The 13650-nt window shown below is 34.3% G+C and overlaps 1 protein-coding gene across 1 annotated transcript; it reads right to left on the bottom strand.

The window, feature by feature from the left end:
- Positions 1-11949: 11949 nt before the first annotated feature.
- On the bottom strand, positions 11950-13460 carry LOC119632698 (sulfotransferase 1E1-like). Its single transcript, XM_038025739.1, has 5 exons — positions 12957-13460; positions 12748-12880; positions 12330-12654; positions 12197-12275; positions 11950-12100 (listed from the first exon to the last, which is right to left on the bottom strand). The coding sequence occupies exons 1-5, from the start codon at positions 13322-13324 to the stop codon at positions 11965-11967; spliced, it is 1041 nt and encodes a 346-aa protein (XP_037881667.1). The 5' UTR covers positions 13325-13460; the 3' UTR covers positions 11950-11964.
- Between the last annotated feature and the right edge of the window lie 190 nt (positions 13461-13650).

Raw genomic sequence — 13650 nt, 5'->3', positions numbered from 1 at the left:
ATCAAAACTACACATTTTAAAAACAGAAAATTTTCAGCTTATCTTGGGATGAAAAACATTTTCTTAACACCAGTTCTCACACATTAAAGAAGGAAGTGGGCTTTAGAAATATATGAAAGCGAGATCGGTATTTGATGAATTGTGCTCAAGAATTATTTGGAAATGAAGAAATTATTAGAAATTTGTTAAGCTTTTGAATCAATCATCGATCAATCAACTTGTGAGCCAACCACAGTTCTATTAAAGAAGCCAAGTAAGTAAGTAACTATGTTTGGCTTTGGTTATATATTCGATGTCCATCTTTTTCATAATAAAAAAACTTTAAAAGAAATGAAATTTCGATGCTTCATTATATTGGGTAGTGCGGCCGATTTATTCCATTCTTGTACAGCTACTGTAAAATCATTTATACATGGAAACTTTTATCTTTGTATTTGTAATGAGAAAAAAAAAAGGAAAAAACTCAATCTTTTCGCTTTTGAGAACCAAAGTGTTCTCAATTTGCACTATACTATAGGCGTGTCCGCTATAGTCCGCAGAATCTACATCTCCATCAATGCTGCGCATTTATTGCACATAGAACCTTCTAAACTCATCAATATATATAAGTGAACAAAATTCATTCCAATTCGCGTAAAGTATATTTAATTTATCTATCCCACTCCAATCACCTGCTTACAATTTATTAAAGCGTTCCATTATATTATATTGGATCGCATTAGATTACATATTTTTATGCTATGCTTCCCTTCATTCCCACTTCTTCTTATGTCACGAGAAATAAAATTAATTCCTTACTTTTACAGCGTAGAGAGAATAAAGTGAATTTAGATGTAAAGGTAGAGTTCATCTTAGCCATTAGATATAATCGACTTTGACATTACAATCTGATCCTTTGCATGTTTATGGATTGCCACTGCTATCATATGATAGCAACTTCAACTTCTTATAGTTGCTAGAGAGAATTGATATTGAAATTGCGATACAGAATACCGATGATAATAAATTCTGCCTAGAATGCTATTAAATATCACCATGAATAGAATAAGTCCATCCATTCAATTTTTTTATGAATTTAAACACCATATTTGTCTTTATTAATAGTTACGTATCTGTGGTTTTATAGCATTGTTTATTGAGAGAAACATTGCAACCTATATATATGGATATATCGTTCTTGCTTACTCTCATTTGATTATTTACTCAAGTGCACAGATGGTACGCTCATACCACATATCTTTTTTAAATATTACGCGAATAAAATTTCTTCTGCAAATAAAAATGATTCAACATGATTAAGCGCTTTTTTTATATACTTTATATTTTTTTTTTTTTTTACTTTTTTTTTTGCTTGTTTAGATATGGATTAGGCCCGTATGATTCAGTTTAGACCCATAATCCAGTAATGTAAAAGAGAAACCATTGATGATATTTTTATGGTTTTCCGAAACGTAAAGTAAGCGCTATTTTTTTTTCTTTTTTTTTTTTTTAGGTGATGCTTATGCTTGTTAAACAAGTGATGTTCGGCTCCGCGGTTGTTCCCGTAAGCCTCCGTAAGGTACTGTGCACTCGAAATTCCGGCTAAGAATGCCGGAAAAGAAAAAAATATAGGCGATCTGTGTTTATGAGCAAAACTTATGAGTATAGAAAGTATTAGAAAGAGAAAACAGCTGATTTGATAAAGGCCCTCAGCTGCTTAAGAATAATCGAGAAAGAAATTTTGGAGAAAATAGGCGTCAAATATATAAAATTTTCTGGAATTTTTTCAATTCTTCCGAATTTCGTTTTGGGTTAATTGATTCTTATGAGTTTTTAAATCACAAATCGGAAAAAATGATTTTCTTATGCATGATGTGTCCACAATTAAACAATCAACAAGACGTATCGTCGCGTAACCGATATAATTAAAGTTTTCAACAAGACCGCAGCGCTAAGTCGAATAATGCCTAGTACTAATTTGAATCTTCTCACAGGACGTTCAATTATCTACACATTAGGATAGTAGAGAGAATGTAGAGAGTTGCCATGACCTGATAGAATTCTATACAAAAAATCCGATCAAAGCTGAATGTAATTTTCTTACTTGTTATTTTAAGTTTATTTTCTATTGAAATTTTATGATTACAATGCTTTTCCGGTTGAAAAAGATTTTTCCCTCAAATCAGGAGGAAAAGTACAAGTAAAAGGGCTGTTGAAGGAAATCAAATATCCATAGTACGAAGCCTGTTGGGATTTAGCGTTAATCATACCATATAAAAATTCATCCTCACCTCCGAGATCTGTGAAGGCACCAGATGAGATAATAAACAAGATATCAGGAAACGCGACTGCAGCAATTCTCTAGCTTTTTGTACGGGATTAAACAATACATTTTGATCTATGCATTAAAATCTCGGAAATAAGTGAATGAGTCCCTTATACATACTCTACACAAATTATGTTAATTTATTATGCTTTATGTAACACTCAAATATGAGTTGAAGGGATTTATAAATCCTTGGGTACACATTTAACACATTACTCAATAAATCTCCGGTCTGACACATAAGTGGCAACATTGTTGACACACCCATACGATTTCTAGATAGTAGCCGCCTTCAAATAATACACGTCAAAATTTCATGATATTCTAATATTCATGATAGTTTACAGGTTACAGTGGTTTTAGTGACGTCAGTTTTTGTTGTAGTTTGCAAAACAATGGATAAAAGAGCATTCCGTTGATTGATTAATCATTGTTTTCTAATGGGAAAAATACGGATGAGGTCAAGCAGTGGCTTGATAACCATTACGGCGACTTTGCACCAGAGAAGTCAACTATCATTGCTTGGAATGCTGCATTTAAGTGCGGTCGTACAAATACCAATGATGCTGAACGCTCTTGCCGCACAAAATTGGCAATTGCTTCAAATAATATAAAACAGTTTTGAACGACCAAAAACGGGAGTAGCTGACATCTTAAAGATACGAAGGAAATTCACTAGAATTTACTATTTTGAATGAACAGTTTCCCATGAAAAAGTTTTGTTCGAAGTAAGTGCCGCGTTTGCCGGACCATAAGCTGCAACGCGTCAACGATTCAAAGCATCATGTTTGGAGACCAAGTCCAAGCGAAATAAAAAGAATTTATTATATCGGTATGAGCGAATGGATGAAACATGGATCCATTACTACATACGTAAATCGAAATAATCGTAAGCTGACTGTAGCTAGCAAACTGACAGTATCTGACACGCGTGGTGTGTGGTTCATTGATTAATATTGAAAAACCGCACAGAAACAATAGCGAGTGTAACAAGGCATTATTAGATCGATTGAGTGTGCAAATCAAAAAAAAAAAAAACGGTCTCACATACAAAAGAGAAAGATGCTATGTCTACAAGAGAACGCTCCGTGTCACGGGTCAATGCAGACTATTGGCTTTTGCAACAAATTCTTCTTGAATTCGCTCAAATATCGAAATGATTGCCGAAACTGAGTCCTATCTTGACAACAAAAACAAATCGATTTACAGAAAAGATATCGGGAAGTTAGTGGAGCATTGAAATAAGCGTATCATTCTTGAAGGGGAGAATGTTGATGAATAAAGTCACACGTTGTGTGCTGCCCAAACTAAATCAGTGAAGCAAAGTTTGTTTGCTGAAAATTTTTTTCTGAACAGGTAACATTGCGCAGACGGATAATATAATTATATCCACACATCGGAGTTAAGTTTTTTAAAAATTCTTAAGTAACACTCAAACTTAACGTTTGTTTTTAACAATTGTCGTCCTCTCAGATCTCCTTCACTGCAACTGAAATACGTTTACTTGCAACTGGGTTTTCCGTCAGTTTTTGCATCTTTCAGATTTCCAACAATCAAGTAACGGGGACTGGGCAATTGGAGAGATTTGATTGAAAATTTTACACTGCATGTGGGACCTTTCGGGCGTTTTTCCAAACACCACGAAAGTTGCTGGGCTATACAAAGGTTTGGTTGATTCAAAAAACAAAAAAAAAAAACTTTTACTAAAAGTGCGTGTAATCTTCGAATTAATTAATTGGAGACCGTTTGTCTTTTGTACTAAGCAAAGATCTTAGCATTTCTTTTTAACAACATTGTTTTGTCATTAACATTGAAATATTGACCGCTGGGAATATGAGTCGTTAGAAAATTTTAAATGTCTGCGCCTATCATTTGTAGTGCAGAAGCGCCCCTTGATCTTTAGGAATAGTAATCGCACGTACATCATGTTGTTTTACGAACGATTCTTACACCATACTGTACTCTACATAGATACATTGGAATTTTTGTTAATGGTCACTACATTAAAACGTTTCCCTGACATTTTTTATTATCTCAGCATTATGTCCTCGTACTTCAAACATCATGGAAGTACTGGTTTAATAATATTTCGTTTAATATATCATATGTTGTTGTTCTATTTTGTAATCATATTTTTATGCACATAACATCTGGCGTATTTTATATATTTACTAAGCCGTACAAAACCATTTATTTATCAAATAACTTCTTATCTTCATGATTAAGCTCTCTTATCAAGGATTGTCGGAAAGGTTTTTGAAAATTTTATTTAAACAAACAAAAATATTATAGTCGTCGGACGAGACCGACCACTAAAGCATCGTACAATAACTCACGGAAAAGTTTTCTTCGATAGCAGCTGCAGTGAGTCCTCAAAGGCATAACACTTAATGATTTATTCATACACCCACTAGAGTGCAGTCCTCGCTTCCTTCTGACTGTCACCGTGTTACACCTATAGGGGGCGTTCCTTTGGATGATTAGATTATCTTTACGTGAACACTTATATGATGTGGGGTAAGAAAAATAGACCCACGTAGTCCAAATTTATCACACTTATTTTTACATCAAATTGCTGTTGTGTGTGTGTGTATGTTGTTTTTTTTTTTTTGCCATCTAAAAAGTTTTTTTTTTTTTTTCGTAGAAACGACCGGAAGAAGCGGATCCGAAGAATTTCCCGATTCTAGCAAAATTTTTACGTTAATTTTCCATCGCGAGATATTAAAACTAAAGAATTTTTCTCGAATAATGTTGAAGATAGTTATTTTTATTCATTATAATGACATCGTCAAAATAAGACGTTGTACAGGGAGCGGTCGAAAAATGATTTGATTTAATCCATTTTCAGTAGCGTTCGCCCTTTCGGCGGGCCAAATCGCGGTGTAGCATCTTTCTCGGAATTATCTTAAAAACTGCATGCTGTACGTTGAACATAAATACGCTTGGGCAGATAAACAAGGCGACAAACTTGAAATAATTCAGATAATAATTTTGAACTAATGCACATATTAATGTCGGGTCTATCTTAAGCCCTTTTGGCAAGTGCACAATTCGCCCGCATAAACTTAATATATCCCGTACTTAACTTAGAGATCTGCTTCTTACTGCTGTAGTTAGTGTTTATTTTATTTTTATGTATCCGGTTACGTGCGGCTTTATTGGCTTTAGTTAATATAAATACCATCTCGTCTCTTTGTATTCTTCTTCTGTATGTAGTCTTACGGTGTCTGTGTTTCATCTATCCATATACTATTATATAGCCTATGTACTTTTAAAAGTTGACGAAAAACGAAAAAGTTGACGAGTAACCATATATTTGTCTATCAAAAGTTTTATTTAATCTCTTTCTAGTCGCTTTCGATTTATTTGAATGCTTTGCAAATATTTACCTTTGTTAATATTAAAACTTACGGCTCTATCGGAGCAAATTTCGTTTTTAAAATTGTTAAACATTTCCTGATTCAACTTAAATTGACTTTCTTGACAGTCAATAATAACGTTTTTATACGGGTAGGTATGAAAGAAAGAATTAAAAAAATAACAAATAAGAATACAATTATTTAAGATTTATATACACATACATATTACATATATAGCATTTGTGTGAAAATCAGAGTTTTGTTATTTATACATATATGTAAATGTTGCGCATAACATTCCACTGATACTGCGGATGCTGTATGCAATTTCCTTAATTGATTGATCTTGCTCGACTACTGGTTAGATTTTCGAGAGAAGCTTAGCCCGTGGAGACATTATATGCGATCACTGCTACCGGAGGATTCACAAAGCTTCTCCCCGAACAAGCCTATATATCATTTTAATATCGTAAATGCTTTTTACAACTCAAATGCACTCACTCAACCATTTTGTAATCACTTTCGCATTGATTTATTATTGATAGTGAAATGCGCAAAAACTGTTTTGGTCAGCTTGCACACAATTAGATGTTTGCCATGTTTATACCCCACACCACTTGTATGTGCCGAGTATATTAAGTTTATGCGAATGTATGTAAGGTTCGTAAGGAAATCATTTTTTTTGAATTGATTTAATTTCTGTCCATACAGGCCTGTGTTGCACCTACAAGCCGTAATTTTTGAGACATTTTAGTGAAATTTGCTACGCTGGCGTGCTTTATATGTACAGACAAACCTTATAGTACGTGGCTTGGATCGGACTGCACTTCGCTACTAGTGTTTTATTTTGAAAGACGTTTTCTGAAAAAAAATTGCAATTTTTGAAATTCTTCAACCAAATTCTTTAATAAGGTTTAAATTGTTAAATAATTCCTGATAAATATTAATATCACTTCTATCTTTAATGTACATTTTGCAATGAATTGATTAGAATCATCTTGATATTGCAGGAATTCTTTGTAAACAACATTCTCACTTAATCTACGTAATCTAAGTTTAAACTCGTTTCTATGGATTTTAATATTGATAAATTTTGCAGCGGAAAGTCTTCGACGCTGAAGTCGGAAGTCGTCCGGATGCAGGTTTCTTTAGTAAGCAACCAGGTCCAAGATCGAAGGTTTACCGCAGGTCTGTGATCTATCTAGAGGGATAATAGCGTGACTAGGTACCTGGCATTGATGCCTCGATACTTTTCCTTTGACGTTGAAATTCTACGAAGAAATAATTGGATTGCAATCCAGAATGTGTGGAAGTCATGTAAAGCCGAATACCGAATAGCATGGGCGGTCTCCATAGCTTTACGCCTCGCACATAAGGAAGAAACGTTGACATGGAAGCGCAATAGATCTGAAAGCTGCGTATGGCCTTGTATGGCCGTGTGTCGTGGTGATTGTGGTTACTCAAAAATCTCCACAAGCACTAAAATAAAAAAGGGTGCTAGATAGGCCTCGCCTTACCCACAAGAATAGTTTGGTCTTCAGGCTGGTAATCCGCGTAATGTAGAATTGTCTTATATGCTAGAGAAGAAAAATGATCTCTTGCTTATTACTCGGTTAACCCACATATTTCGTCTAATTAAGATTTAATTACAGATGCAAACGCCCAAGGTTTGCCTCAGTTTATCATATAGCTATCAGTGATTCGCGCATTTAAGCATCTTACACATATTTCGCGTTGCATAACGACAAAAACTGATGTACTGAGTAACACTAAATAAATAATTAGTAAATAATTACTTCGCACAGTCATAGGTGCAGATTAGGAACACATAGTTATCGCTTTTAATATATGCTAACTAATTAGCACAACAAAAAAAGTAAAAAAATGAGATGCGAAAGTTTGTAGGTTTCTCATTCACTTTGCGTATTTTAGTTAAAAAAGTAAAGAGCGGTTTTTCTACTTCGATATAGACGATCATACTGCAGATTTCAGGTTTTTATTGCAGACTTTTAATGCGGCTCCAAGCAAAGACGCTTCAACATCGTGGATTTCAATGATTCAAGTAACATTTGAGACCGTGCTCTATGAATGTCAATGCCTCTCAGTTTCCGGCACCTTTCATAGAAAATTTTTGCCTTTATCTCTATGAGCCGACATTATTCAATTAGAACTTTTTTTCAACGTAGTAATGATTCGTACATTGAACAATTCACTGACTGAGTGGAACAAAAAAGAAGAATAAGAGTTGAAAAAAATAGTTTGAAAAAAGTATGGTTTAGATAGAATATAGATCTACACACCAAATGTCAATCTATGCAACAAGAGAAATTAATCATAGGTTGCTGAAAAGTTGCCGTTTGTCTATAAAAGTTTGGCAACATGTTTAGCCATGCGTCGATTAATGCAATTGTTGTTTAACGCTTATTTGAACAAGTCATTGTAATAGGATTCTTTTGAAAATAGAAAGAATTGAACACCAGGGTATCATTAAGACAATATATCTGCCCAAAATTAAAGACAAGTTAGGCATTATGGACAGGGACTTTGAACCATCATTAATCGCGGTGAAATTTCAGTTAGCTGAATTGAAATTTGCCCGTCTCAGCTTCGCTGACGTTGAGCCTTCGAATGTAAACTGTAGACGCTGGCGTAAACTTCCCTCAAACCCATATTCAATTAAGGTTAGAGCGAAAGTGAGTTCATAGAACGTATTCGTAACATATTGAATCAAAATCTTGGTATGAAAAAGTGATGGCACGTTGGGTGGTGCGGTTAGTTACATTGGACCAAAAACACTTGAGTACAATCAAAATAACTGTCTGGACTAAAGTACAAGTCGTCCTCTAACCATTGATTATTAAATCACAAAAAGATAGTCAAAGAAAAACAGACTTGGATCAAATGATGAGTTCAAGTTGCGGTCTGACAAATTTTTTTTTTAGGAAAGATATGCTAAGAAATTTGCATAATCCTTGAAGGAGACTCCATTAATATGTAAATAAAAATTTTGCAAAAGAAAAATATTTGTTCCTTTGATCGGAAACTTTTCATGCAAATGTGATTCTGTGTGTGTGATGTAAATGCAAACATTTCACCCTTCTTTAATGTGCCTGGGCATGTGCAAATTCTTTACTTTACTTCAAGGCGTGCATTTTCTTTTTGTTTTTCTATTTAGCCGATAGAAAAATTCTCATTGCAACCCATGTACACTAAGTAATGAAAAGATCAGTAACTTTGCATGTTACGCGCGCTTCCACACATCTTGACTAATTATAACATATTGCGTTACGAGTACGAACATGACGCCGCAGTTTTCTAAGAGAAAGTGTAAGTAGTGCAATACGAGGCTGAAAGCTCTGTGTCTTCGTCGCTTGATACTGCAGGTGCAAGTGCAAATACGAAATGCAAATACTTAGCCATGTATAGGTTATCATATTAAAGCCTTCACAACACAGTTTTCTAGGGGCTTCGAGTAGGTATAGTCCTGTGACCTCAAGCATCATTTTACTTTTGTTCACAACACAGTTTTCTAGGGGCTAGGGGCTTCGAGTAGGTATAGTCCTGTGACCCCAAGCACCATTTTACTTTTCTTGCTTAATTCGAGAAATGGTATTACTAAACCCTTAGAATTAATGAATTGTGGATGCATTATGATATCCAAAGCATAGGCGACCGTAATTGCGTAGTGAAAAAAAACGACGAAAACGCTAAATATTCATGACTGTCCCGTTTGGAGAGATTAGGTGTGTGTGAGGTGCATTATTGTCTGCTCCAATGAAATGCAGCCATCACTAAAACAATCCTACCAAATATAATTGACGCAACTGCGACAAAAAGTGGGCGTGATATGTTAAAAATCATAATAACGGGATTTTTCGGTATGAAGAAATCCGTTCCCTTATCTCAAAACTCGCTCCATTTCTAAGTTGGCATGATCCGCCTGAGTAGCCGAAGGGGAGGAATCTCGACTAGCAAGTCAATGGTCGTGGGTTCGAATCTCAAGTGCGGTAGAGTTTTTAATAAAAGCCGATAGCCTTAGATGCTAGTGCTTTTAAGAGTTTAGTCTTAGAATTTATTTCTCTGGCGAAATTAATAATAATAATAATAATAATAAGTTGGCATGTCCTACACTGCCCGCTTTTACCAATACACGTTACTCTTTCCGATTAACGCGAGATAACGTATTGTTTGCACGAGCGAACACACCAACATGGACCTTGTGGATTTTGTGGGTAGCCTTAAAACACCAGTTATTCCTCCTTCACCGAATTCATATTATTTCTAAACATTTAAGAAGAGTAGTGCCTAGTGATGGATAATATTTTTAATAGTGACTGTAAAACCAATGTTTTGCTACAAAATTAAAAAGTGCGGAACTAATTGATTTACACGCGAGCAGAATAAGAAGGAGCAAATTTTCGGCACAACTCAAATGTTTTAATACCCGCTTTATCCGCACCGGATGATTATATTATTAGAGAAATAAATACGATGAAGGTCGCTTTCTTTATAGATTTTACTAAGCACTTTTGTCGAGTCTCATCCACGTAGTCAATGTCTTAGCAAAACAATTTTGAAAAGTATGAACTTTTTTATAATTGTTATCAATGGCACGAACAGTAGTAATTCGATCAGATCCCCTATCTAAAATATGGATATATATTTTTTTAATTTCGATTAGCAGAACTATTATAAAACTCGACGGGTTTACTGTATGTTTTAAATAATTCACAGTGGAGTTGACATCAAGAATGAAATGACGAGATTGCGCTTTTCTTATTTGCTGCTATTGTGCAAATGGCTATTTGCGGATAGCTGAGATATCTCAAAAGTTGCATAAAATGATGGGGATAACAAGGTCGGGATATCAACCTCATCGATGAAAGCGCAAATGACAAAAAATTATAAAAGCTTTCAAGTTATTTTTCTTGGCACAGCCTGAAGGCAATGCGTGAGCGCACATTACAATCCTCTGGATCAACGATTCTCTTAAATGAAAAGTGAAAGCAATTTTTTTCAAATTTTCCAAAATTCATTTAATGATTTTTATAATGCTCAGTGACTAATGTAATACACTGTGCCCTTACTATTTTGCCAAATTATCGAAAAAATCACAGAAAGTGATGAAAAGAAACCTTTTCACAACATTTTTATATTCGAAAATATTTACAATTTAATCAGCGCGGACATTATTCCGCACACATTTGTAATATTTGAATGAATGGGAGAAATGAAAAGAACAAGTAAGGACAGAAATTAGAAGGACATAGCACATAAATAATTTCTTCTTTTCAAATATTTCTAGGCTATCTTGGAACTTTAGAAATTTTGACAATTAACGAAAGATCTGTTCAAGAATATATATGTGCTTAGTATGTTGTATGAAAGTCGACGTGCCATGTATGCCAACTATTAGTCGAGAAACAAAGAATACAGAAACAGAATAAAATGTCCTGCATGTAACGAATCACTGTTGAGTAGTTGCAGCCTAATGTCTTACTTACTTCACTTTTAACTGCTCCAAGACGCTAATAGATATCTTTTGAGAGTATTTGTGTTCCTTTAAAAGCATTTCTCAACAGAAATACGTCAGTGTACAGTGAGCCTGAGATGGTGAGGAAACGTTTCAATGCTTTCGCTAAGAAATCCTAAATCTGAGATAACGGTATTCATGTCGTTTCGATGGTGATTCGACTATTGAATTATACGTTTTCCTGCCGTTTTCCCTTTCATTTCACAGCAGAAAAGTGCTCTTCCTAGCATAAAATCTTCGATTAAATAGAATGAGGGGCAAGTAAGAAAATTGCAGTCAGCTATGACTATGAAGCGTTTTGTACGCATCACTTGTACGCAGCAAAAATTAAAAAAAAAAAAAAGAAAACCCAAACGAAGTCTTTTTCCGAATCGATATAAGCTGATCCGTCCGTCTGTCCGTTTTGTTTTTGTCTCCAGCCTACTGATCGCAATTTCCAAGAAATTTTGATGAAAATTGGTACGATATCCCCTGGTTCGTCATATCCCCTGTAATGCCTTATTAAAAGTCATTATATGAATAATTGTCGGATGATGTATTTAGTATTTAGTAGTGAACCGTATCCGGGCTTTTACCTGTTTAACTAAAATTCCTGCTAAGTTAAAAATATTCCTTTTTTTTTTTAATATTGAAGTATATACTGAATAACCTTATCATTCCACTCCATCCAACAAGAAAAAAACGCTTCATTTGGATTGCCACATTGATTTTCTTCCTTAATTAGGAAGTTTTTAATAAAAATTTGATTGTATTTCAAAATTTTAATTTTATAAATTACCAAAAATATCTGATAATTTTACATTAAATTTTCCTAAATACGCTTCAGTCCATTTATTAAGTTTCTCTTGACTCTCAATCGATAATTCATCTTTATAAGAGCCCACAATACCACGCCTTATAAATCTAAAAGGAGAAACGGAAAATCCATTATTTGACTTCAGTACAGATTTATATATATATATATAAAAAAAAAAAGAAAAAAAAAAAGAAGAGAAATACCTAAACTCCGATTGTATATTGAAACGTGAAGGGTTAGTGCTGCTAGCCAAAGCCTTAGAAAGATTAACCGTCTGGTTATCTATAATAGAGAAAGTATTTTAGTAATTATTTTGGGAATATTGTTAAAGCTTACTTTTCATATTTTGAAAATTTAAATGATTTAACAAATTGTTTAAGTGGATTTCTGCGAGCGGCGGCTTTTCCAGAAACTCATTGAGTTTCACTAAAACCTGTGACAGGTCTCTTTGCATTTCTTCGTATGAGGTAAAGAAAATGTTTGACTCATGACGTAATTGCCAAAAATCGAAAACATGCGACCAAAACGGTGTATATAATATTTCCGAATTGATGAAATCCTCGACAAACTCATCGAGCGAACCCCGATGTGTGCCCAAACCACTTTGAAAATGATACAAGGAAACGATAACATCTTTAGGATTGCGAGCACAATAAACAATCTATAAACAAAGATTTGGTGACAAGTTGCGAATATATTTGAAGTACACAAATAAAATAAAACAACAAATTTATTTAAAATTTTTATATGAAACCTTATTTTTTTTTTCCCATATCCTCCGAGGTAGGAGATGTGCTGGCATATGAGACTTGAGTAGGCGTGGTGAAGTCATTTCTTGGCTTTTTGCAAGAGGATCATTGTTCGTGTCCGGATGCAAGCATTTAAATCTAAAATTTTTTGAAAAATTCACATTATCTCGCCATGGAATTTATATATTATTATTACTCATCTCATCCTACTTACTCCAAAAATAATGAACGCTGCGAATGTAAATCTTCCGCTTTAGCTTTTTCAAAATCTAAACCATTTATTAGCAACCACAGCGCCTCTTGAATCCAAGTTGTGCCGCTTTTAGGAAAAGTTACCACAAAAACATCATCGCCTCTTATCTCAGTTTCATAAAAAGTTTTGTAATGCTGCTTAGAGCCAGCGGGCACAGTACACCAACGATTTGACCAGTCCACCAAATCCAAAGGAATTTGATGATTTTTGTTAGTCATTTGCAAAATTTTCGTTTTCAAATTATCACCAATAACGCCCGACACCGGTTGAATTTCACGCATCTGATACGTTTCTTTGTCATCGGCCGTGATTTCAGTATGCTCAACCATTACGAGTAAGTAAGCAAAAAGAGCAAAAAACAAACAAGTATTGAATTTCTCGAACGGCGAAAATTAAATCGTTAATCGTTTAGTCCAAAGCTTATGTATCGAAATGCACTGTCTTTAACTGCACTGTCGTTCCTTAAATAAAGAAAATATTCATTTAAAAAAGCGGAAGAAATTTCAAAAAAAAAAACGATTGATATATGTAATCATGCTGAACTTTTAGATAAACCCCAAGAAGTCATTAACTGAGCGAAACGATAGTTTCATTTCGACACTGACAAATAAATATAACGTCAATGTACGTACACACATATATATATATATATATA

This window comes from Glossina fuscipes, unplaced genomic scaffold (assembly GCF_014805625.2).
Source record: "Glossina fuscipes isolate IAEA_lab_2018 unplaced genomic scaffold, Yale_Gfus_2 1, whole genome shotgun sequence".
NCBI classification, from domain to species: domain Eukaryota; kingdom Metazoa; phylum Arthropoda; class Insecta; order Diptera; family Glossinidae; genus Glossina; species Glossina fuscipes.
This window is presented reverse-complemented; position numbering and strand designations above follow the sequence as displayed.

Excerpts from the sequence above, each read along its gene's own strand:
- LOC119632698 (XM_038025739.1), bottom strand. The coding sequence starts at position 13,324 with ATGGTTGAGCATACTGAAATCACGGCCGATGACAAAGAAACGTATCAG. Across the intron at positions 12,276-12,329 it reads AAATTTTCAAAATATGAAAA|ATAACCAGACGGTTAATCTT; the intron begins GTAAGCTTTAAC and ends TCTCTATTATAG. Across the intron at positions 12,101-12,196 it reads AATATACAATCGGAGTTTAG|ATTTATAAGGCGTGGTATTG; the intron begins GTATTTCTCTTC and ends TTCTCCTTTTAG.